The sequence below is a fragment of the Psittacula echo genome (genome assembly GCF_963264785.1).
Source record: "Psittacula echo genome assembly, chromosome: Z".
In the NCBI taxonomy this organism is placed as follows: Eukaryota; Metazoa; Chordata; class Aves; order Psittaciformes; family Psittacidae; genus Psittacula; species Psittacula echo.
The window spans coordinates 102088576-102113492 of record NC_137742.1 but is presented as its reverse complement, the minus strand read 5'-3'; the positions used below and the strand labels follow the sequence as shown (position 1 = coordinate 102113492).

The 24917-nt window shown below is 45.3% G+C and overlaps 1 protein-coding gene across 1 annotated transcript; it reads left to right on the top strand.

Annotated features, from left to right (window-relative positions):
* The first annotated feature begins 2763 nt into the window (after window positions 1–2763).
* On the top strand, window positions 2764–23798 carry COTL1 (coactosin like F-actin binding protein 1). Its single transcript, XM_080637134.1, has 4 exons — window positions 2764–2882; window positions 3162–3244; window positions 12849–13006; window positions 22484–23798. Exons 1-4 carry the CDS (start codon window positions 2806–2808, stop codon window positions 22592–22594), a joined length of 429 nt encoding a protein of 142 aa, XP_080493260.1. The 5' UTR covers window positions 2764–2805; the 3' UTR covers window positions 22595–23798.
* The last annotated feature ends 1119 nt before the right edge of the window (window positions 23799–24917 follow it).

Below are 24917 nucleotides of genomic sequence, written 5' to 3'. Positions count from 1 at the left end.
CCCGGCTTTGTCTCGTTCATTAGGTTACGAGTTAATGGGAACAGCTTGGTGAATAGCAGGGCTGATGGTACAGCTCCTTCGGGGTGAAGTAAGATGCAAAGGGTTTGTGTGGGGACCCCACCGAGACCCATTTCAGTCTCCACAACACAATACCCCTTTGTTAACCCAGCAGTGCTGGCCGTCTTACTGAGGTTGTGGTAAGGACAGCAAGGCTGTGTGTGTGTGTGTCCAAGCTCCATCTGCTGTCACCAAGGACACCCCAGCTCGGACGCAGGATAAAGACCCTCAATTCCAAAACCTACCTTGCTGACATCCCTAATGTTGACTGGGATCCCTATTTTCACAGGAGCCCTTCCTGAAAGACAAAGTATTATTCTCTCCATTATCTTCTCTGCACAGAAAAGACACGGATGGAGAAGCAGGACTGGGGACAGCCGTATGGAAAGATCAGAAAGGCAGCAAAAAGGGGTGCTGGCAAAGAGCCATAGGAGGAAGGCACTAGCAATGTATTTTAGGAGAACAGCTAAGCCTCCTGGGGCACTGTGGCTGTGCAGAGCCATCCTGTTTGCTCAGCTCCCTCTCTGAGACCCTTCTTGAACGTCATTAGTGCAATCTAGACAGCTAAATGTCAGTTCAGAAATCCAACACCTCATATTGCTGGAAGCAGCTATTTGAGAAAGTCTAAAAGTCCTCTTTTAAGTCCTTTTACTTTCTCTATTTGTGCTTTCCCTATGAGGACTCCTGGGACATGGAAAGATGCTTCTGCCGGTGACATAGGATGGAAAGACCCATATGCAGAAGAGGGAGGTCTCAAAACCCCTATGTGAAAAGCAAATCAGAACTCACCAAGGCCAGAAAAGTAGGTATTTCCCCCTCTCCAGTTACAGCCTGATGAAACCTAGTGAAGTGTTTATTCTTTCATGCATTCAAAGAAAAATAATTAAAATAAAAAAATAATTAATAATTAAAAGACAAATGAAAACGCATCAAAGGCAAAGAAGAGAAGCGAGGGAAGGCACATGCTTCTGAGGCTTGAATCTGGCACAAGAGCATCAGGCATGAAGTTCCTCGCGAATATAAATCAAACCACAGGGTCACAGAGACCTAAACAAGGTTCAGATTTTCTCCTTTTAAGGGAAATGACATTTCAGCCACCCACTTCTACCCTAGGGAACATCTGGAGCTGAGGATCAAGCCTGAAAGGCCAAGGACAACCGGTGTTACAGCAGCAAGGTGATGCCAAAGGGATGCTAAATGGTGACTACAGGGGATAAAATATGCTTATGAGCAGATAATGGTCAGCATAAAGGCTTTTAAAAGAAGAAAAAGTGTTCCTAAAGGCAGTTCCAAAAGAAAATCAATAGAAATTCAGAACTACTAATGTGTGATTATATTATCATCCAGAGCCTGCAGTCTTGGGCATGATTCACCATGTCCTACCCTTGTACTGACTTCAGGAATATTTCTCCCTTCCCTATGACCTCATCTACACCACGGAGATGCGCTGCAGCAACACGCTCATGTTTTGAGCCCTGGTGCTCTGGGAACCTCGCGTCATTCAGCAATAAGCCACGTTCAGGATTAGGGCTTCGTGTTGTACCGCAGTAAATGGTGTGCCTGGTGCTTAACTCACACTCGGGTGATTTCGTTCCTTGGGATGTCTGAGAACACTGAGGAGCTGTGTGTGTAAGGAGCTTTCTTACTGTTCAGGCTTTGCATATACAGCATACTGATGTGAGATAAATAATGAACATCTCACTGCAAACTTTGGAAGAACAACAAAAAAGTGTTACTTTTCTGTCCTGGAACGTAGTTTTCATTGAATCTGCTATAAGCAGCTCCCTGTTTAAGGTAGAAACCCAGCAACACACACAGGGACCGGTGTTTGCAATTCTGATCCCTGGCCACAACAGCAACCGCTGACATTTGTTCCGAGCTGAGCTCTGCAACGCTCTGCCTCTGTTTCTGTGGACATAGGACCGATCTTACAAGCATCCCTCATCCTACCGCATGAACCGCAGCATGCCTCCTAAGCGCATTGACTTGGGTTAGATCTCGTGTTTCCAGCTGGCAAAGCCGGAGGAGCAGCCCGGTAGGGGGAGATCGCTGCATTTCAAACGGGGTGAGCGCACACACCCGTGCACACACACACACACACACACGGAGCCAGGGCAATACCGAGCTGTCACAGCCCACAGTGTCCCCCACACGCCCCCCGCCGGCGGTGTGAGAAGCCCGGAGCGGTCCCCGGCTCCCGACGAGGGCAGTGTTCACTCACGCTGCCCGGCCCCGTGGCTGGCACAGTCCCCATCCTCATCCCCTCGCCCCCCGCTCTCTTACCTGCTGTCCGGCTCGGCTACCTCCCGTGCGCCCGGCCCGGCTCCCGGCCCCGCCGCTCCCGCCGCGGCTGCAGCATCGTGCGCATCGCTTCTCGCTCCTTCCTCGTCCCGGCCGTCAGGGGCTGCAAAGACATCGGGGGGCTGCAGCAATACCGGTAAAGCGCATCCCTGCAGCGGCTCCAGGGCAGGTGCCCCCCCCTCCTCGCTCCCGGTCCCCGTCCCCGGCCTATTGCATCACCCCGGCCGCCCCGCCCGGCCCGGCGCACGACGAGGAGCCATTGGCAGCCGGTAGCAGCGGGGCGGTCTGCGGCGGCGGCGGGCTCGGCACTGCGTGGCGCTGCGCTGCGCGGGGCGGTGCGGTGCGGTGCGGTGCAGCAGCGGTAGCGCTAGCAGCAGCATAGGCAGCGGATCCCCCCCGCTCAGCTCCGCGCCCCGCTCACCCCCCCTCCCCAGCACAGACGGTCCCATGGCCACCAAAATCGACAAAGAGGCGTGCAGAGAGGCGTACAACCTCGTCAGGGACGATGCCACCGACGTGAACTGGTAAGGAAGCACGGTGCTCGGTGCCTTTCTCTCTGCCCCCTCCCGAAAGGGTGACTTTGATAGACATTCTCCTCATCCCTCTTCCCAAAGGATGGGTTTCAGTGTATTCTTCCCTATCTCCTCTTCCCCCTTTCTAAAGGCTGTTAAATGTATTATTCCCCCTCCCTTTCCCCTTTCCCAAAGGCTAACTCTTAGATGAATTATTCACCTTCACTTTGCCCCATCCCAAAGGCTGACTGTTAAACGTATCACTCCCCTTCTCTTTTCCTCTTCCCAAAGGGTGACTTTTAAATACAACGGCTCTACCATCGTCCCCGGAGACCAAGGGGTAGACTATGAAACCTTTAAAAGGAAGTGCACGGGTAAGCTCTGTCTTAATTCCCTTTAGCACCTTTTCATCTTGCTCGCTGCCTGGTGCAGGGAGGGGGGAAAGGATGTGGAAAAACTTGGGTAAACTGGAATTAGAGCCGCTGCTTCCTCGCGTCTGCGCTGTCCTGCACGATGGGCTTCCAGCCGCCACTGAGTGCAACTCGCTGAAGTCCACCGTCCTGCCTGTCCTTTGTCTCACCCTTAACTTCAGGTCTATTGGGCTCTTTTCTCCCCTTTGCACAGTTTTTCTTCGGTTCTCATTCATAAGCAAGATAAAACACTTGATTAGCATCGGTCTCCTTGGTCAGTGCTGCAGCTCCAAAGCAAAAAAGACTCCATTTTTGTGGATAAAACGATGCAGGCATGCAGATCATTTTGCAATAGAACTCTTCTGTGTTCATAGCGCTAAAGTAGCTGCAGTTAGAAGGCTCGCTTGGGTCTTTTAGGAACATTAAACCCAAGAAGAGAGTGGTTTTGCCGAAGGTCAGCTCGAACAATACAGCACTGAAAACAGTCGTGTCTGTGGCGTTGCACAGCCGCAACAGTTGTGGCTCTGGGTTTAAACGTGGCAGTTGATTGTTGAACTGTTGGTTGTGGAACATTAACAGGAGAAACAAAGCCTGGGGAAAATGAAAATAAACTGAGGAATATTTAACTTCATCTGATCTTAACTTTTAATGTGTTTTACGAAAGTGAGCTGTGATTTTCCTCAAAGCAGCTACTGGGGAGGGGGGGATGGTATAGCTTAAGCTCCTACTTCGGCTGCTATTTAACAATGTCATAAACTGGCATGAGATATGAAGTGTTTGTAACTAATACTGGGCTATAACAAAGCGTTCCTCCCTCATCGAGCTTCTCCACAATCGAGTACTGCGGTTAACCTGTGCTTTACGTGTCTGTACTGTGAGGAGCTGTGTGCTGAGCAGTCTCTCCCTTCTCAAGGTGGGGTGAGTCCTGGAGCAATGCATTCAGAGTACCACAGCCATTGCAACACCAGCGCCTATCCAAATTTGGTCTGTCAAGTCCTAGGGCTTGGCTGTATTTTACTGAGTTGAATGATTACTCAGTATTTTACTGAGGTGAATGGGAGAATTCCCACTAACTTCAGTGAGGGCAGGACCAGTCTGCTCTGTCCTCTGTCCATAAATATCGCAGGAGGAAAATACATTCTAGTCCTTGGAAAGCAGCCACTAAATCAAGACGGTTTAGGCTGCTCTGCTGTGGCATTTGCAGTGGGGTCTTACTAGGATTAGCACACCTACTTGTTTGTAGCTGGTCTTGAGAGCTTGGCATCACAGGGGAGATGCTCAGAACACAAAAGGATCCTCTTGTAGCTGATGTCAGAAGACCTGGTGCCCTGTCCTGCAAGAACTGCTTCCCACTCAACTCTTTTTAATGGGCAACGAATGGAAAAGAAGTATTACCTGGCATACAGGGAAATATCCAGGGCTCAGCACTTCTGGTGCTCACACCAACCTTATCTAAAGGGTTATAATTTTTCTTCAAAGGTCAACTGCTTCAGTATCTAAGTGCAGGTTCTCTGTCTCCTCTTGTAGACAAAATAACAGCATCTCCAGACAGCTGAGGCTTGCAGAGGAACTTTCGCCATTTGTTTTCTGTCCTTGTTTTTAAGGACAGGAAATAAAGACTCCATGTCTTATTCTGTTTGAACTGGTTTTTAATGTTTTGTTTGGAGTGGCACATTCTCAAGAATAGTTCCTATCTTCCCTTCTGTAGCAAGGGGAATACTTTTATCAATAGACTAAGTAGGCAGAGAGCAGGCACCGGCTGGGCTGGGTAGGAGGCATATAACAGCTAATGGAGGCACATGCTGAACTGTGGAATATGGCCAGTTTTGTCTTCTTGCCATTGTTTTCATGTGCCAAATCCTTATTTATAAACAGAGTATTAAAACACATTTTAAGGAAAACTTGTTTTATACCAGCAAAGTGCCAGGCTGGCTCAGTACTGAAGTATTTTTACAGCAAAAAGTAATTTTTGCATATTTTAGGCATAAGCACAGAAAAGGAAGAGTTAGAAGAGCACCTGTGGGGCTGATGGTTGGCCTATTGTTAACCTTTAATGTGGAACTAAATCCCTTATAGCTGCTCCTTTGCTTTCTGTTCCTTTTCCTTCTTTCCCTGTTCCTTCTCATGCACCTGGTACGGGCTGCTCCTTGGCAGACCAGGGGCAAGAGGTTCTTCTCAACCTACCTCTGGAGCACAGTTGCTGGAGGCAAAGGCAGGTACTGGGCCCTTGGCTGAGCCCTGGAAAGGATCTTCCTCCAGCCAGGAACCTGGTGCAGCAGTTGGGGAAGCAAAAGACACAAGTTTCAGGGCCTTCATTTGTGCAGCATCTTCTCCTGGGCCACTAAACGCAGTCACAAAACAAGGCAGGTGCCAGCAATGAAGTTAGAGCCTTCCTTCCCATCTGGAAGAAAGGTGCCAAATGTTACTAAGAAGTAGAGCTGTTTGGAATGTTTCTACTGAAACAAAGTCAGTAAAAGACAGTAGGAAGGGGTGGGAAGAGAAGCTGAATGTTATCCCTTCCTATTGCTAACGTCTCTTCCTTCCTGGCTCACACCCCATCTCCTACATTTTGCTGGAGGGGACAAGAGCTACTGTCAGTGCAAACAGCTTCAGACAATGTGATTAGAAGATTGAAAAAACCTGTTATCAGAATAAACTTCCTTGTTTTGAATCCCTGTTTTGTGAAAAACACTGCCCTGAAAGCCACAGAACACTGCAGCTGCCTCTAGTGGAAGCTGAGCCTAATTTCGTGCTGGAAGGTGAGAGCAGGAGCTGGAGTTGAAAGCCTCAGCATGTGAAGTGTCACCAGGCCCCTCTGTCAGGCTTGCTCTGTTCTACTTTCTGCACCATCTATTTCAGTGCTGTTCTGAGTGGCAAACATCTGTGTCCCCTGCTTTCCTTAATAACCATTCTTATTAAAAGCATCTTTGGCATGTGGTACATATTGCTCCCCTCCAGGGCATTAAATTACAGAGCAGGCAGTGTCAGTGTGTGCTAATTCCTGTGGCTTTGAGACCAAGAAGGTCTTTTGTACCAGTCTGGGAGACATTTGCCTGTGGTGGAGAACCTGCCTTGTGCAACAAGGGAGGTTGGGAAGGCCTGGAGGGAGCTGTCGCTAGCAGGCCTGTACTTTTGCCTTTTCTTCCCCTTATACGTAACCCTTGTGGCGCAGACCATGTCCCAGCCCATTGCTGATTCTGCAAACCTCCTCGGGGAATGAGGGTGGCTGAGGACAAAGGGAAAAGCAAGAAACTGAAATTGCTTCTTTTAAAGGAAGTAGCAGTTCAAAAAGACCGTGTTAGAACCAGCTCTGCAAGCCTCCACCTAGGCTCTGTGGGCTGCCACTGGGGCAACACGCGACAGCCCGAGATGCTGAGCTCCTGGGGCAGTGAGGCCCATGCCCTGAGCCAGGAACTGCTGCAGCGCCCAGAGTGCCTTGAGCAGGCTTTGTTAGTCTCCCTGCTATGCTCTCAGATACACCTTGCACATCAGACCTACATGTAACATACCCTGGGGTGGAGGCTTTTTCTTCCTAAGCTATTCACCAAGCTTTGTGTGCTAGCAGAAAAGTTTAAGGAACTACATAAGGAGACTGTCCTCCTTCTCCTATTGCGCTGTTTGGAGACAGCAATTGCCACTCTTAAAGGAAGAAAACACAGTGAGAAAAGCTTCTTTATCGCCCAGGATGATTCTGCAAACACAGCCTGAACCCTGGACTTCTGCATATCAGTCACTGTTGTACTGTTGCTGTCCAGGTCTGTGTCAGGCCATAAGACAACTCAGGCACCTTGGCTGGGAGGTAGGAGACTCTGCTTTAGTCTTCTCTGCCATCCAAATACCAGCCACAGATGTGCGAACACCTCTCCTCCAGCCAATCCCAAAGTAAAGTCAAGGAGGTTGGCTTAAACCACTGGTACAGTAAAGTCCTTATGTGACTGGGAGGTGGCTGCTGATGGCACTTCTTGCAGTCACCAGTGCATGTGACTGTATTGGCCTTTGTCTGACCCAAAGATTCTGGAGACTAAAGTTGAGGATATTGTGTCGAAGTCATTAAACACACAGTATAGACATCCCCTGTGTCTTCTGGCTTGGGTTGGGTTTAACAGCACAGATTCCTTCTGCATTAAAGAAGGACTTAATTCAAGGCTTTTGATCCATTTTACTTCACAGTTACAGCTCTTGCCTCTGCAGATGGCACAGATCCAGATGTAGCATTAATTTGGTGCTTAGTAGTACGTGCCATCAGTACACTTAAAAAAACCCCCAAACAGCTGAGCTGGTGGATTTGAATCCAGAATCACAGATAAGAGTTGAAGGTTATTGTACGGAAGGATGTGAAGGGTCTTGGGGTATTTTTGTTGTTGTGTTTAATTTCAAAGTCTCATAGCTGGGCTGTTACTGAGAAGAGTACAATGACATTCAACTGAGATACTGAACTCAAAGTCTGTCCAGAAACACCTACGTAAACTTCTGTGTGTGTCAGTTATATCTCAGTTTCCATATTATGAAGCAGCAGAGCAGTGCATTGTGTCTGTCTGTGGTTTATTGTCTTGGAAGTATGTATTCTGCCATTAAGTAATGGAGACGTCGGAAGACTCTGTTTCCCCCACCATGCCACATGTGAACAGTTGTTTTTCAATGCATCTCTGACTAAAGAAATAACGAGCCTTTTATTTGGAAAGCCTCAGTCCAGATAAATAATTGCAGTGACAGCATGAAATGGGATAGTTATTCATGTGTCTGAAAAGATCAGACCAAAACCACACTGTGCATTCAGCACGAGGAAGAACTGACAATCTTTAGTCTAAAATAAATACCATATAAAATAACTTCTGGTTCACATAAAATATTAGGAAGGAAATAGAAACAGAATTGGTTCCGAAGATAAATGCAAGCTCTTTTGGGCTTATGACAGTTGTCCTGTAAGGCCTCGCCTGCATGTAAAGTTGAGGAGCTAAGAGTTGGGAGATCACCAAGATTACGCTGACACCGTAAGTTGTAGGAAAGATTTGTAAAAATGCACGACGATGTATAATGAGATAGGTGATTATCTGCATTTGGCAACATCTTCAGTTGCTAAAATGGGCTTTGTAAATCAGTCTCCTATTGCTTTTGTTTTTCCTCTTTAATGTGCATCTTGCCTGCTTTCCCTTAATGCCTGTTTATAAAGGAAGACCTGGGGCCATGATGGCTTATTGGAATTTCACACTGTCTTTGTAGTGTTTCCCTGCTCCGCTTGCTGTAGAAGTTGTGCTCTTGGGAGGCTCATCTCAAGTGGCATATGTTTGACAGTGATCTCCGGGCTGACAGCTTGACCAGTGACTTAGGTTGTCCCTTGCAGTGGACAGGAGGTTGTTTTAGGGAATGTTCTCATCAATTTTTGTGGTAGGAGCTGATCAGGTTGAGTTCTGCACTGAAATAGTAGCTCTTGCTTTAATTTTAGTTTAGTTTTGTGATGCTTAACCAAAATAACATGGCTGTGGGTCTGCATTTAACATCCTGTGCTAGGCTTAGGAGCAGGTAAAGAGCAGCATTAGACCTTTGGCATGCTTTTTGTTTTGGGGCTTGCCTGGCCCTTACTTCTGGCCAACTAACACAACTGTGCCTTCCTTCAGGAAAAGGGAACAAAATTTAGCTGGATGCCCTGTTTCCTCCCACTGCCCTCCAGTATATACCCAGGCCAGGAGAGAGATCATCACAGGACCACTGCCACTGGAGTAGCAGTGACTCATTCTGATGAATCACTGCTGGTGGTTCCTCTGGAGCAGGAAGAGCTGGAGAAGTCAGCATGGGGTCATCCTCCCTGTGCTCTCATGTCCTGAGTACCCTCTCACCCCCCTCAGGTTCCATGCAAAAGGTTGGGTGCCCCAGCTACAGCATGTCCTGGGGTTATGGTCATGAGGTCAAACATCTTGTACTTGTCTCAGATGACTTAATGAACATGTCAGCACAGTGCAGGGCAGCACTGCATCAGAGATGCAGGCTTCAGTACAGGGTTAAAGAGGTAAAAAGCAGCGTAGTGAGAGTTAGGGAAGGTTTTCTGTCTGCACTTCCAGTCATGTGACTACAGGGGTGACTGACAAGGTGGAAAATTGACAAATTAATCTAAAATGAATCCAATTGAAACAAATAAAATAAATCCTCATGAAACCTGTCATGCACTATCAGCAACTCATTGTTGGACACAACACAAAAGCAGATCATTCCAGCAGCTGCCTTGCTGTATGTGACCTTGATTTAGCAAGCAGGTGAAGCTGGGAGCAGTGGCCTTCTCTTAGCATGTCCCTGGCTTGCCATTCAGAGCTGTAAGACTAAGAACCATGAAGCTTTTGACTGTATTTCTTTCCTGCAGCTATTATCTTTTACTGATGAGTCAGGGCATTCTGATCTAATGGGGAGTTTTTTAGTACAGCCGAACCAAAGGGTTTGAGTGGATGAGAAAGAGAATACCATCAAGGAAATCTCTGCAGCTTGGCATCGAGCTTTGTTGACAGCCAAGGGCAGCTTAGTCAGTATATTTGGAAAATCCTGCCCACTGATAAGTAAAGGGTTTGGAGAAAAATACTACGTGATGCTCATTAAGGCATTCATTGAACTTTTAATTGTTTGCATAGCCTCGTCATGCTGTACAACCATGGTTAAAGGAGTAGTGCTATTAGTAGGAATTAACATTGTTAATTTCTGCTCTTTGTTTGCTGAAATAAAGCTGCTATTTCCCTTCTGCCCAGACCTGTTATTTGTTTCTTTCTGCCCTGAAATTCATGGCTTAGTGACTAGGATGGTGGTTGTGTAGAGCTAGGCAGGATTTCCTCTTTCAGAGGAAATCTGCTGTCTCTCTATGATCTGTCACACACACACACAGAGTAAATTCCTGAACCCACTAGAATTGGGTTTGTGTGGAAAGGAGGGTGGGTATTAATGCCTTGATATTTCTAGGGGAGCTGGCACTAATGGCACTGATGACTTCCAGTGCAGTGATGTGATTGGCAGGGTGGAACTGATTAACTATGAAAGAGGAAATCTGGGAGTATAAAAGAACTTGGGTTTTGATACCGTTATCACTCTGAACATGCTTCAGGCTAATTGTGAAACTCAACCACTTCTGCTCAGGGATTTTGCCCTGCAATTGGAGGGGCTCATACCCAGGCTGAACAAGTGCTAAAAACCTCCACATCTGTCCTTGTGGCCTTTTTAGGAAATCAGGCATGTTAATTGCTAAGGGTTCCAGTTCACATTCCCTCTTGGATTTATCTGCAGCTGCTGAAATTCTCCTCAAGTTAAAGCATCACATATTGGTACTTTATATTAAGTGCATTGAATGAAAATTGTGGCAGCTGAAGAGTCTGTTCTGCCTACTGTGGGGATACAACCTCCATTGGGAAACAGGAGGAGAAAGCATACAGCTTGGGTGTAACCTTTCAAGCCCCCACAAGTAAACCAGCCCCAGGTAAATTCTGCTTAAGACAGTGACTCAGAGCCTCACATCTAACCTCAGTTACTCATTAAACTTCTTGCTACTCAGTATGAAGTAAGAGTTGCTCATAGTCACTGAGTAGTGGGTGAGCTAATAGATAAAAGCCCACGTGGAATTGGATCTCTTGATCAAACTGCTTTCAGGCAGGATGGGGAAGCACTAAAACTCTTCTGCTGAGAAGCAAATCCTGCTGCTGTCAGTGATCTGTGGGTCCATGTCAAGTTAAAGTTCATGCTGACAGCTAAATTCCTTCAACTTGCTTTCTATGTTGCTGTGAAAAATCATTGCTTTTTCACATTCATTATATTTTTGCATTATCTTTATTATAAAGAGGCATATTGTAAAGAACTCTCTTCAGGATGTGCAACACGCTTTGGCAGAAGGGGCAGGGATGAAACACCTAAATACTCAAGGTGGAAAGTGATGGGTCCATGGGAAGGGCTGTGACACGGTTACAGTGTAGTAGGGGCCAGGACTTGATGACATTAAAATGCCTTCGAGCACTGAGTTCCTCTGGGAACCACAGCACAATTCTTAGCAGAGCATGGCCTCCTTTGCTGTCAGATCTGGGAAAGCAAGTTTTTTTCATAGTAACGTTAAGGGATTTACTGCCTCTCTTCACCTTGGGTATTTCCTGGCTGTCGGTTCATTTATGGTTCTAATCAATCTTGGGAAGAGGATTTACTGTCAGAAACAGGAGCCTCTCTGTGTGTTTCTTGTAGTTGCCAGTAATAGGTATCAGAGAGAGAGGTTGTGTTTGCCTGCAGTGTCAATACACATGACTCTTACTCTCCTTTCAAAGTTCCATCTGGATTTTTCCTTTGGATGAGATTTCTCTTTGATTCAAATTTGAAGTCTTCAGAGGAGTTTGTTTCAAACCCTGAACTGGCTCACACACTCCCCTATGTCTGTCTTCCAGTTTTCCTCAGTAGTCTTCTGTCAGTGGCAAAGAAGCAAACAGAGAACAAAATAGAGAGAGCATAGGTAGATTTGTTTGTCCAGACTTAAAAACATCTTACCTTTTATCAAGGGGAAGTTGTCTTTACTCACATTTTGACAAAACAAGGTGCTAAATAAGCTCTGGGATCTGTCAGCTTTCGGAGAACATCCCACTTTTGGGGTTTTTTTGCACTGATTTCTAGCAGCTTATTTTCTGGGGGTGAGCAATTTAGAGCTGCTTCTCCCCAGAGCTCCTGGGGCTGTCTTGACTGTTCATGGAGCATTCTGTAATGGAGCTAAGGATGGGCTGGTGAATGTTACTACACCTGGAGCTTTCGTCTTCACTTGGCAGTAGTCAAGACAGCAAATAAATAACTATAAAGCATGTTGAACTGGTCACAACAAGTGTAACCAGGTTTAACATGATTCTTGTCAAACGGCAAGTTTGTTCTTCTATTTTGAGTCATCTTAACTTAAAAGGTCTTGAGTGACCTGTAACAGATGAAGTAGCTATGATTAGGTATATTCCATGATTGCACAACTGTCCATCTGCTCTGCTTTTCTGCACAATCCTGGTTGGAGGCTCCAGCATCGTGCATGTTACTGAGGCTGGGAATATGAGTGGATGCTATGATGTTCTAAGGGCCTTTGATCACGAAGGCATCCGAATGCTGCAGCTGGTGAGTCATCCTGGAATGAAGGAATAAACTCTTTGAGACAAGGAGTTTGCAAGGTTTTTTACACATATGGCCAGGCTAAACAGCTCTAGTCTGATGTGATATAGCAGAAACCAGCCATGAAACAGAGATCAGAATAGTTCTAAAATCCAAGGCCTTTCTCCACGGAGCTTTGGAAGCAGTACTGAAACGCATCTGGGGAAGTAATTGCAGATTTTTCTTTTGCTCCTTCTTCTCCCCTCCTTCTTCTAAACTCATAGTACAAGTGAGCCAGAAATGTTGCAGAAGGGAGGGAGGGGAAAGGATGAGATTTGCACAATGGCCACTGTGAAGGCCCTAAGAGCAGAGCTCCTGTTGATCCCAAATGATGGAATTGTAACACAGGATCAGGCTTGGTCTTCAGTTTTCACCCTGGAAAACAGCAAAGCAGGGATGTTTCTGGGTTTAATCATTTTATCCTTTTGCTTTGTCTCTCCAGATGATGTTAGATTGTTTGGCTTTGTCCGATTCACCACCGGCGATGCCATGAGCAAGCGAGTCAAGTTTGCCCTTATCACTTGGATTGGAGAGGATGTCAGTGGCCTGCAGAGAGCCAAAACTGGGACCGATAAGACTCTGGTCAAAGAAGTAGTACAGGTAACCTCTTCCTTCTGTTTTTAACCACCAGTTCTGATTGCTTTTAGCTCTACAAGCACCAGCAGAAGGGCAGAGAGGGGAAGGGACTGGATCATCCTTCAACTTTGTAGCTAATCCTTTAAAAAGAAGACAGTTCCCTATTGCCTGTCTTCCTACTAGGAAGGCTTAATATTTGCCCTTTGAGCATTCAGGCATAAAGAAGCACCTTTGAGTGTAAGGCTGTCTTAACTATTTCCTAAGGAGGGAATATATGCACTCTCATCCTTGTCACCATTAAGTTGTTTCCCATCTCCTTCCTTGGTATGGAAATAACATAAGGAATGACAGAGAACAAGGCAATATTAAGTTAAGCAGGTAAAATAAACATAAAAATCCACACCCTTGTTTAAACTTCTTTTGAGGCTTTTTGTCTCTGCACAATGACTTCATGGACCTAATCGACTAAAGTCTGAAGTCTCTATCAGTACCAATTAACTAACAGCTTTTGGTAACTAACTAGATTTGAACGATCTTCTGTTTGGCCTTGAACTTATCAGGGAAAAAGAGAAACGATCTTAGTATGTGCGTCGGAAGGGCTTCACTTGAATGTGTCTGCCTCAACTGAGCTTATCATTTAACTCTGTCGAGGCCTCCCAGAGTCCTTTGAGCTGGTCTCAGTCCAAGCAGCAGCCACAAGAGAATTGAATTGTGTAAGGCTGCAAAAAGATGCTGCCGAAAAGCTGACTTTATTGGAGAAGATGCTAACATTTAGCATGTTTCCCATGAAGAAGAATTCAAAGCAAGATTAGCTCTTTCAACTAAACCTAGGGCCAGCTCTCCATTGCCTGAGGAATGATCATTCTTAGGTGCTTGGAAAACAGGCTGAGCGTTGAAATAATCTCCCTCTATAATTGTGTTCTTGCCTATGTAAAGAAATCTCCCAGTAGGATAATATGAAGGATGAGAACGCAGTCTCTCTCAATTCATTGGTGGTTTGCATGATACAGAAGATTATATTTAGATAAGAAGCATGAAGAATATAATAAAATCATATCCTTCCAGAAGGTAAGAACTGTTGCTAAATGTTTCAGCATGACAACTCTGCAAAGGGGTCCATTCTGAAAAGAAACTTCCATAATGACACCTGAAGAAAGGAAAGCAAACCTCTATTCATGTGAAGTAGCTGAAACTGCGTAATTGTAGCTGAAGATGAAATTATAGAGTGCTAATACATGACTCATAGAAGAGTCACTAAGCCCAAGACTTAGAAAAAATATGTTTAGACAGTTTATTCCTGTTGAGTTGAATAGCATTCCTGAATGCTGTTGTAAGATCTGTGCCTCCTCAGGTCAGTTGTATTTAAGTTTGAATTTCACTTATTTCATCTTTGTTTAGTAGTCTAAATGAGTTAATAATAAGGTGGAACTTCAACTGTTCTTGGGTGTTACTTGAAAGTTTTCATAATCCAATTAATCTGTACTAAAATGTGAAAACAGTACAACTTTTGCTTAATACACAATTGAGCAACCATGTCTACAACCCACTCCAAAGCATTTCTGAAAGTAATGTCAATGGTCATCTCCTTTCCATAGGAAATTATCTTGGCCACTGTTTTGAATAGTTCTACATGTGCAACTGAATCCCTCTGAGTGCAGTGGGATAAAAGCAGAACTATTTTCTTCTTTATGCATGTGACCTTGCAGATAATCTGTCAAAATGAAAAAGGACAAGAACATCCAACTGAAATTTAGCGGAGGCAATTCATCTCAGGGCTATTTCACTCTTACTAGTTCTCTTGACCTTCAAGTACATTCCCAGTCACCCCACTGCTGCTGCTTCTTACAGAGATTGAGATGTGAGTTACACATAGAAAAATACATTTGCGTGTTTGCTGTAATGATAAACTACAAATTGGATAGCACTGGTTCATCATTTGGAATAAGCAGTAACCTAAAGTGGGAATTTTCTTCTTTACAAACCCTGAAGAGAATCTAGACTACTGATGCAGTTTGGCTTTCTGCAGCTTTAGCGCACAGCCTATAGGTGCACTTCACCTGTGTGAGATGGCTCTCCTTCCAAGGAAGTGTGGTATAAGGAGGCCTTTTGTACAGCAGGTAACAGCTTTTATTTTGCCATCTGTAGAAGTGGTTGGTTGGATTCCAGAACAACTGCTCTTCAGTCTGAGAAGCCCTCAGTAAAAACTCAACGGGCTCTCACTATCTTGTAATAGCTGCAAAAGATGATATGGCTCTTTATTTAAGACCAAAGATGGGGTGTGAGGGGAGCCTGTTTCTTATCCTCTGCTGTGTTGTAGATGCACTGATAATCTACGGTTGAACTCCGCTCAATGCTGAACAAATGCCAGTAAATGTTCTTCCACTGAGACTCCAAGTGATAGGGAGTCAGCCGGAATGCCGCCTAGCAAGCAAACCCCACCATGCTGCATTTTAGAATAAGGAATGTTCACACGTGGTGATTATTAGCAGTCTCCTAGAAGCACCTGCCATAAGGAAAACACAAGGGATATGAACTGTTGAAGAGCAGATTCTGGGCTTGTGAACAAAAGGATAAAGTATTATAAAGCAAGGAGAGGAACTGGGTTGCGTCACTTTTGTATTCCTGCCTTGGAAGGGGGAGCAGGTGCTGTGAAATCTATAGGGAGGTGGCCTGGGAAGCAATGCTGATAGTCAGTGGAGGAGGTTGCCAGAAAATCTGTCAGGAAGAAAGGACAATTGATTTTCAGCTGTGATAACTGAAATTACAGGGATGGATCTCGTCTGGTGGAAATGGCTATAGTTCTTCTGATCTGTTCTAGCTGAGAATCAGGTCTTCTTGCTTATTTGGGATCATCCTTATTACCTCTTTAATGCTGTTGGAAAATGGGCTTTGCATTTATTGTGTTTATTTTGGATTGCAGGAAAATGCATTTTCCATCTAAGGAACATTCAGTAGCTTTTTCCTTTTTTTTTCCCCATAGCCATTTATTGTCCATCCTTTCTCTTTACCTTAGCTGGAAATACTGAATCAAGCCTGTGACCTGGTACAAGTAGTTCAGCTCAGAGTAGGTTAGGAGTAAAGCCAGGCTGGGGAATGGGTATTTATCTCTATGCTCTTAAGGGTACGGCTAAGTACTAAACTGTACAGACTTTCTTGTGTAAATCTTTTCTCACTGAGCTTCTGTTTAGACCAAGGACATACCTAGGGGTACGGAGTGGTAGCACACAACATCCCATGCTTTTCAAACTGTTGCTTAACATGTTTGGGAGTTCATTTCTGGGGTACAGTCAAAATCTAGAATGATCTAAACTGAACAGCTGGAGAACTTTATGAAGCATTAAGCCAGGATGACTTAAGGCTGCATCTATTTTGTCATCATCAGTAAAGTCTTACCTTGTGCCTGTGGGTGAACTGGCAGATGCTTAAAGAGCATCACATATACAGCAGACCCCGCAGCAGCATTTGTATCCTGTGCTGTTGTTTGATCACTGGGAGCCACTAGTTGTCATGCCAGAGTGGTACCCAGCTGGCAGTAGGTACCAGCTGAAAAGAAAGGCTTTGGGCATATTTTCTACTTGGCTGAAAAGGGGATCATTCAAAGCTGGTCTTAAACTCATGTTTTATGTCACTGGAAGTAAGGACGGTTCTGCTTTTTACCTCCTTTATATGCATAAGCTGTGGCTCATTCAGCCTTAGTACAAATCCATCCAGGGGACTCTCTGTGCTGTGAGGGCTGTTCTTTTGACCTGTTTTATTCCAAAGGCCCAGGAGAAACAGGTCGGTCAGCTTAAGCCCAGAAATCAAGGCTGTTGTAAGCTGCTTGTCAGGGCTGGAACGGCTGCCAGCACGAGGTTTAGTTCAGCCATAAGAATTCCTGCACAGTGAAACCTGGCAGCTGTGGAGTTTAAGCACAGGAGCATCAGGCCTTACAGTGAATTTGCTTTGAGAGGCAGTGGGATGGAGTTCTGGTGCTTTTCTTCCAGTAAGGACAAGCCCAGGCACAACGGTTGTGGGGCAGGTAGTGGTGAATGGCACTAAAGCGGTTTGGTTTTGACGTGAATGCTCAAGAACTGAACACGGGACTTGGTTTCCCTCTGAGTGCTGCTTCCTCTCTGTGAACTTGTAGCCCTTCATGACTGCATTTCCTACCAGGAGATTTTAACCCTTCATTAGGCAATGTGGAGGTCTTTTTCCTCAAGGGGCTGAATTTCTCTACAGGGCTGTCTCAGCAAAGGGACTGCCTCACCTTTGACACTCTGCTTTCCATGACTTTTTACTCTTCCCTGTTTTCGTCAGCGCTGCTGCCCCCACAAAGTCATATGCTCTATTATTTGCATATTCAGGGTAAAACAGCTTTGTTTCTGTGAGCAAATATTCGTGGCATTTTATTCATTTTTATTTTCAGTGAAGAATTGGTCTGGCTTTAGTGATGTCAACAAGTTTACTGAGTTCCTGCTTTCAAGCTCATGGCCAGATCTCTTTCTGTTCACCTTTCTCTTTTCCTCTGTATTTCTCACTGCACTGATGCTGGTACCTCTTAAGGGAGGATGCACTTATGGGGTTACTGTCCCTGGTCTCAGGACGGATACAACACATACAACTCCATGTATGTGCATTGGGTTTCTCATGTCAGTACAGCTGGTTTAATAGCTTTGTTAGAGCAGTCAGAAAATCAAACTCATATGGTGATAGCTTTGAGATGGTCTTTCTCAGAAGGGTGAGTGAGATCCTGCTGGGAAAGCGAGCGGGATTGTTCATTGTGACTGTTTTTCCTGTTATGGTTTACTGTAATGACCATACCATGTGGATATGGATTTACAAGAACTCCTAGCCCTAGTGTAGGGAAGGCGCTAATTTTGTAAGTAACTTCTTCAGGCCCGAATAAGCAGCCTCTTCTCATCCCCCCACATCTGACACACAGCCCTGTGACTTTTCCAGTGGGATGCAGCACAGATAGGAAGAATTTGCAGATCAGCTGGAATGTAGTTCCCGTTGCTGAGAGATGTGTTTGCCTGAGGTTTTGGGCTGGCTTCTCCCAGTGGCTGGAACTGGTCCATGTAAAAATTGGCCAGAAGCAGATTTGAAGAGAGAGGTTTTGCTGATAGCTTGGACTGTGACAGCTGATCACAGGACCAGATTTGGTGTAGCCAGAGTAGAGTAGAGGACAATGGTAATGTATTGTTATAGGTGCTTCTCAGTTTATAGCTCTCCTTGTACTCAGAGAGGCCCTGATAGAACATACCTCTGCTGTAGCCGTAGGACATGTCCTTTCTTCCCCATGACCTCAGATATAGGACTCATAAGAAACATGGGAGATGTCACCTCCTCCGTACTGCACTGAAAATAAGATTACCAGTGGATGGGAGTGGTGACATTAAGCACAGCAGAACTGAGGATTTTGAACATCAGTGGAGGTTGTTGCAAGCCCCAGTGTAAATAAAACCAGTGGGAAGCTGCTCAACTACCTGGCACCATCCCTAGCTGCTAAGAACCCAAGTGTCGGTAGACGATACAAGGATTTTCCTTCTGGCTTCAGGCCTACCCATGCTGGGATTTATAAGGGCCTCTGCAGACCTTTTTGGTACAGTGTCTGCACCGCCCAGATTTTCCCTTGTGCAACTTAGGGAAATTTTATGGGCCCATATGCTAAACATACAGGGCCTGGAAGAGGAAGAAATCCACTCCACCTTTTTGGGCTTTTTTTCCCCCATAAAGTTGTCTGGAACAGAGAGGCTGGACTGAGCTTGCTGTACAAATCTTATGCTTCCCAGGGAGAGATGCAGGCTCACTTAGGGCAAGCTGACCTGCGTGGTTGGAGCCCTTTCTGTCTGTAGTATCGCGTAGAGGTTGACACGGGATTGGATTGCAAAATCATGACCCTCTGCTACTCAGGCACAAAGTAAAGCACGTGCTAGATAGGTGTATTGAAGAACCATGAGTAAACCTTACTTTTTACATCAAAATCAATGATTTGAGAGGCAAAGCAAAGAGACTGGTCACTGTTGTGTGTGAGAGTGATAAAGATAAATGGCATCATTGTTTTTGTTATCTGTAGGCTGCTGGTGACTCTAGGGTGAATACAAAGGCTAGAATTCACTTGCAGGGCTTGCTGTGGTTGTAAAAAGCTTGAGGATAGGGGGAGGAGAAGAAAAAAGGAAGTGGAGGATGTAAAATAAGGATGCATGTCAGCAAAGCTAGGGCCTCAGCATCGGTTATGCACTGTGCCTTAGGTGGCTACAACTTCTGCAGTGCTCTTGAAAGGCATTAGGTATTGGTGTATGCAAGAGAAGAGAAAGCAGGGACTTTCTCCACCCCAGTCTCTTAAGGCCATAAAGAAAATCTGGTGGCAGAGCAGAAATCTGTCTTAAGTTGGATGCCTGTTGGCATTGCTGTTAGCTGCTTGAAGCTGGGATTTTTCCTGTTGCTTTGCAGGAGCCAGTTTGCTGTGATCAGTTATTTATAATTGCAGATGACAGTCATGCCAAATAAGGGCCATTGCCTGGTCTAGCTAACATCAGACCCAATTAAATCAGTTGTGAGCAGCTTTAAGTTCTGGTAGTGAAAACGTGTGAACTCTGGATAAGATGGCCCTTGGCCAAAAAGTGCTACTGTTGATCATGGGTGCCCAGTCGCCTGATCTAAGGGCCCCAGTCCCTCCTGTCTTCCTGCCCTGATGACACAGGAGGCAGTGTCAACCATCTCTAAAATACTTATATGCCTCCCTTCATCTTATGATTTGCATCCTGGACAAAAGCTCAACTCCAAAGAGCTCAGACAGTGAATTCAGAATTACAAGGAAGGCTATGGCTGAAGAAGGGTCAAGGAGGATATTGAAATCAGGAGCTGCAGGCAGCAAACTCACCAGAAGCATCTTCTCCCCTTGGGGCCATGCTTGATGAGACATCGTGGTGGGTTAGAGTTGGTGCAAAGAACCAAAGAAGCCCCTGATAGCAGAAACAAATAAAGCAAAGAGTTATTAAACAGTGACCCAGACTCTGAGGCTATAAATCTGGCACAAGAAGTGGCCCAGGCAGCTAAGAGGATATATCAGAGTAGCTGGAAACATCACCCATCTGGCTATTGCTAGGGGGAATTGTTCAAACCTTGCAAGGTGTCTTGGTGGCATAGACACGAAATAGTGGCTGGTGCCCAGAGATCATCACGCAGGACTCATCTGGATAAGTGTCTAGTTGGGAAGAACATTTGAGTAATTATGATTAGTTTGTGGAATGTATAATTCAGTTCCTCTCTGTTCATTCATGGTTGCACTTGCAGTTTTAATGTCAGAATCAGATGGATTTTGCAGAGTGGGCACTGAAGGAAACCCTCCATGGATTTATAAAATACACACACTTTTCATGGGATCCTTCTCAGAAATGATTTTATGCACCTACCTCTCAGTTCTCAGTAAAGTCAGGGCAAAGACTATCAGTGAAGTTGAGTAGTCCTGAATAATCTGCTTTCTGAGTTGAAGGAAGATTTGTTAAACCTGCTAGCACAGAGAAAAGAAATTGAAAAGGCTCAGGTCAAAATCCATGGAGGTAACACATCTCAGTGAGCATCAAATAGTCAAAAATCATTTGTTTGGTCTTAGCAAGAGCTGAGCTGTGTAGACATCTCACACAGGAGACCTGGAAGTGGGACACTTGTGAGCATGACTAAATCTGATGTTTTGGGCAGTTTGCCTCTTCATTTCCCATCTCAAAAGAAGGATCTTTTTTCTCTAAATAAACAATTTCTTTCCTATTTTCCCTGAGCCCTGCTCAGACACAGATGAATGCCTGTAATGTCTATCTGTCCTCAGACCAGAAAAGCTGACCATTGAAGCATGGAGCAAAATGGTGCTACGAAGCAGTTGTTATGTCTTGGGACTTTGTCTAGCTGCTGATACACCAAAGCAGAGCGGACAAGGCTTCTCATAGCTGCTATAAGCTTCCCCCCCCGCCAAGCAACTCCTCGGTAGTGAGGATTTCCTGCAGTGTGAAACAGGATCAGCCACAGCCTGGGAGACTGGCGAGGGGGAGGGAGCTGTTTTGCGCTCCCTTCCATTCCTTCAACCGCATGAAAGAGGTGCTGAGGCTCTTTCAAGCTGAATCCTTCTCCACCCCCTCCTTTACCCGACTCTGATCCCAAACTGAGACCCTTGAGACGCTGCCAAATAAAGAGCTCTCCCATGGCTTAGAGTCTGAAATCAATTAGAAACCCCCTTCCACGGCCGTGCCGGAGCTGTTCTAGCGCCGGGAAGACCCGGACAAAATGACTGCTTCCCTCTCAAAGCACTGCCCCAGTCACCTTTCAGGGCGCTTGCTGCCCAGGGAGCCAAGCATTGCAGCTTTCCTGAGACATTGCAGCAGGGCTGTTGGGATTTTGATTCATGGTTATTTGCCGTCAGTTTGCCCCTATCTCTGCAGAGTCCAGTGGATGCTCGTGTTTTTCATGCTGTCTAAAACCTCTGCGGGCTCGGGGGGGGAAGGGGAGGACACATGCAGTGTTTTCAGTTGTGGTTAGGAAGGGAAGGAAAATGCTAAAGCAAGAGGCAAATGTGGATGTTTGCTGAATGCCTGTGTGCACATATGCATGCCACCCTTGCTATGAGACAGGGGAAACAGCCCCCACAAAGGAACAAATCCTTGACTGTAGTGACGCTGCCCTGACAAGTACCCCAAAGGCACTGTGGGATCCCATTCACAGCCATCTCTTCAGAGAAAGGTTTCCTCTGTTCACAACCTCACATCACAGCGTGCTGCTTTGGGCTTGCCCAGATCCCAGCAGCGGCAAAAAGCATTCAAGCAGCTAGATAGCACACAAGTGTATTAATAAAGCGTGTCCTTAAAGGTCACTTGCATCATTAGACCACAGAGCATAGTGGAGCCTATTAACGCCCGCAGCCTGTCTGGTGCAGTTATCTTGGTTTTGGCCATGACATGTATTAGATAATTGAGAGGAGGAGTTAGTAAATCTACTGAAGTTGCTCAATCTTTAATTGAGGCATCCTCCTGTTAGCTTGTTGTTTATGATACTGCAGCGTACTGTGGTGTAGCACTGTTCTTTTTTTAGAAGAAGGGGTCCTAAAAAGGGCACAGATAGTATTAGTGACTTGCCCAAGATTATGCTGAGGGTCAGTGGCAGTTAGACGGTCAACACTTTTGAGCTTTTTGGTTTGCATACTACTTAGGAAACTTGACCTAACCCATCCTGTGCATTTATCAGTAGGAAGAGCTGTTGCATGGGGCAAGATTGGGTCTTGCAGCCAGTGACTGTAGAAGTAGACATATAGTTGTGGGTTTCTTTCATAGAATAGAATAGAATAGAATAGAATCAAGTCTTCTAGAATAAGTCTTGGATTTTGCCAGTCTTCAGTCTCATTCAGAGATTTCTGTTATCATCCCTACCGCAGTAGGTACATAGCTCATAAAGCCGTGGAAGCTGGATAACTGTCTTTTTTCAGGTACTTGGGTAAGTATCTCCTTTTTTAGCAAACCTTTTCTTTCTCTCTTGCAGAACTTTGCCAAAGAATTCGTGATCAGTGACCACAAAGAGCTGGATGAGAATTACATCAAGAGCGAGCTGAAGAAAGCAGGGGGGGCTAACTATGATGCACAGAATGAGTAAACATACCAACCTCCTGGCACCATCACCTGGGTCTAACAGGGGGAGGAAAGGCACAACAAACTAACAACTGAGAGATGAGGCAACTGAACCCCCCAGCTTTCTGTCTGTGCACACAAGAACTCCCTTTTTCACATATGGTGGACTTTCCATTCCATATCACGAAACATCACTCTCGGGGTGTTCGTTTTTCTCTTTTCCCCATTTTTTTACTCATAACTCTGTGGGTGTTCTCACATCTGTGGAACTTAGGTTTGTATCTGCTTTTGGTGTTTTTCAGCGTTGTGTTTGTAGAGGCTTGCCATTGTGTCCTTCCTCCTGTGCATGCATGTCTGTGTCTTTTAGTTGGGCTCAAACTTGGTTTCTGAGGGAAGAAAGTTTTGGGGGAGTTCTAAACATCGATTAATTTTTCTAAATTTGTTCAGGTTGATATTCTTGGGGATAATGCTTTTTGCTCTCCTGTGCTCAGATCAACTTGAGCCAACTTCACCAAAACGTTGATTAAATTGTCTTAAGTTTTTAATGTCCAGCTGAGATGTTATCCAACAGCTTAAACAACAAAGCAAACAAAATTCTTCAGCTCCTAAATGGGAAAAAATTTGCCTTAAACATTGCTTGACAGTTGCTATGCTATGTGCTGCATCTCTATCCCTCCCTCTTCAAAATAAGATCCAACATGATCCAGATGTGGGGATTTTGTTGGTTTTTGGAGGTTTCAAGGCACAGTAAACCGAGTGGCTTAGAAATGTCTGGACACTTGTTCAGTATTTTATGTACATTGGTCTCTGGGTTTATATTTGACTTTCTTAATGCTGGGGCTCAGGAGGTAAAACTGAAATGCACAGATTTCCTTTTTAAATGATGTCTGCAAAAATAGCAGCCACTGAATCCTAGCAGCCTTTTCTTGCCCATGTGCACCCTGCTTTTTTAAGCAGTTAAACACAACATCTTCAGTTATTTGGAGCCTTTAGGAAGTGAACTTTCCTCTAGCAATGAGTACGGGATGGAGCACAGCAGCTCCATCTATGTGGGGATAAAACATTCAGCAGCAGAGGCCCAGAGAGAAACTGGGCACTGTTTTGTATCATCCTGTTTGTTTGGGGGGCTTCTTTGTATAGCTTTTTCATTTTTCATCAAATGTAACTGTCTTCAGAATTATGTGTAGGGGGAAACTGTGTTGTACTGGGGCTTGGGAGTCCTCGCTATAAACCCGTGACAGAAATAAATGTTTTTCAAAAATAGTCCTCAGCAACTCTGTTGTTCTTTTACCTTCCATGCAACAACAAGCCTATATTTAGGAGGTCTCTTAATCCTGTGTGTAAGACTTTGAGCTCTGGTGATCTTGGGGCTATTAGGAGAATGAAACACTGGCTTAAATGTAAAATGATCTCTGTGCCTGCAGCCCTTGTCTGCTCATCTCCACTCTGAAAGGACATAGTGGTGACCACAGTGCATCTGACACACTTTTTTGTTCAGCAGCTCTACGTCTAAATTTCCAGCACCAAAATGCCAAGTGAGAATTGTAATTAGGTCAAAAAGAATTTCACACCCCCATAAAATAAATGTAGAGAGGTCAGGAACGGATTTGGGAGCAAGAGCAACACTTTCAGCTTCCTGCACAGGGTTACATGGGGTGTTACAATTCTGGACAGAACTTACTAAAACTTCCCCTGAAAGAAGGAATATGGTTATTTTTCACAGGACTGACAGTGGGGACAGGCGTAACTAAAGGGAAAGAGCTTTGCAGACAGCTTGCGATGCTCATAGACTTTGCCTTAATGCTTCAGCGACCATGATAAACTTTTATTTGACAGCTTGTGGGGTACTGAGGCAACAATCTGAGCCTGGTCTTGAAGCCTGGCAGCAGTATCGAGGGAAATTCATCAGCACCAGCTGTGGTGTGGGGTTTGATGCACTGCTCAAGGAAGAGCTAAGCACTGAGCCAAAATGGCATCCTCAGCCGCTCAAAGGCATCTCAGTGAGTCAAAGCAGAGTTCTTTGGATGGAGGAAGTGAAGGCACCACCCTGACCTCTTCAGTGGCTTTGCTATCCTCAGTCAGCACATGCTTCTCGCAGAGTATTTTTCTGTATATTATCTAGTGTATTATCTTTTCTAATATATTTTCTTATATTATCAGAGTATATTTCTGTATATTATCTATAGTATATTATCTTTTCTAAGTCTGTCTCCTCCAGGTCACTTCTCCTGGCATGTCTGTTCCATGCCCTCTTTGAGAACTGCTGTTGGGACCCAGTGCCCTAAATGACTCACCAGCAGGGGCTGAACCAACTGGGACAGAAGACACTGGGCTTATCCTTCCTGTGG

Bases quoted from the DNA above. Each gene is read 5' to 3' on its own strand.
- COTL1 (XM_080637134.1), top strand. From the start codon at position 2,806: ATGGCCACCAAAATCGACAAAGAGGCGTGCAGAGAGGCGTACAACCTC. The intron at 2,883-3,161 runs GTAAGGAAGCAC...CTCTTCCCAAAG, and splicing joins GATGCCACCGACGTGAACTG to GGTGACTTTTAAATACAACG. The intron at 3,245-12,848 runs GTAAGCTCTGTC...TTGTCTCTCCAG, and splicing joins CTTTAAAAGGAAGTGCACGG to ATGATGTTAGATTGTTTGGC.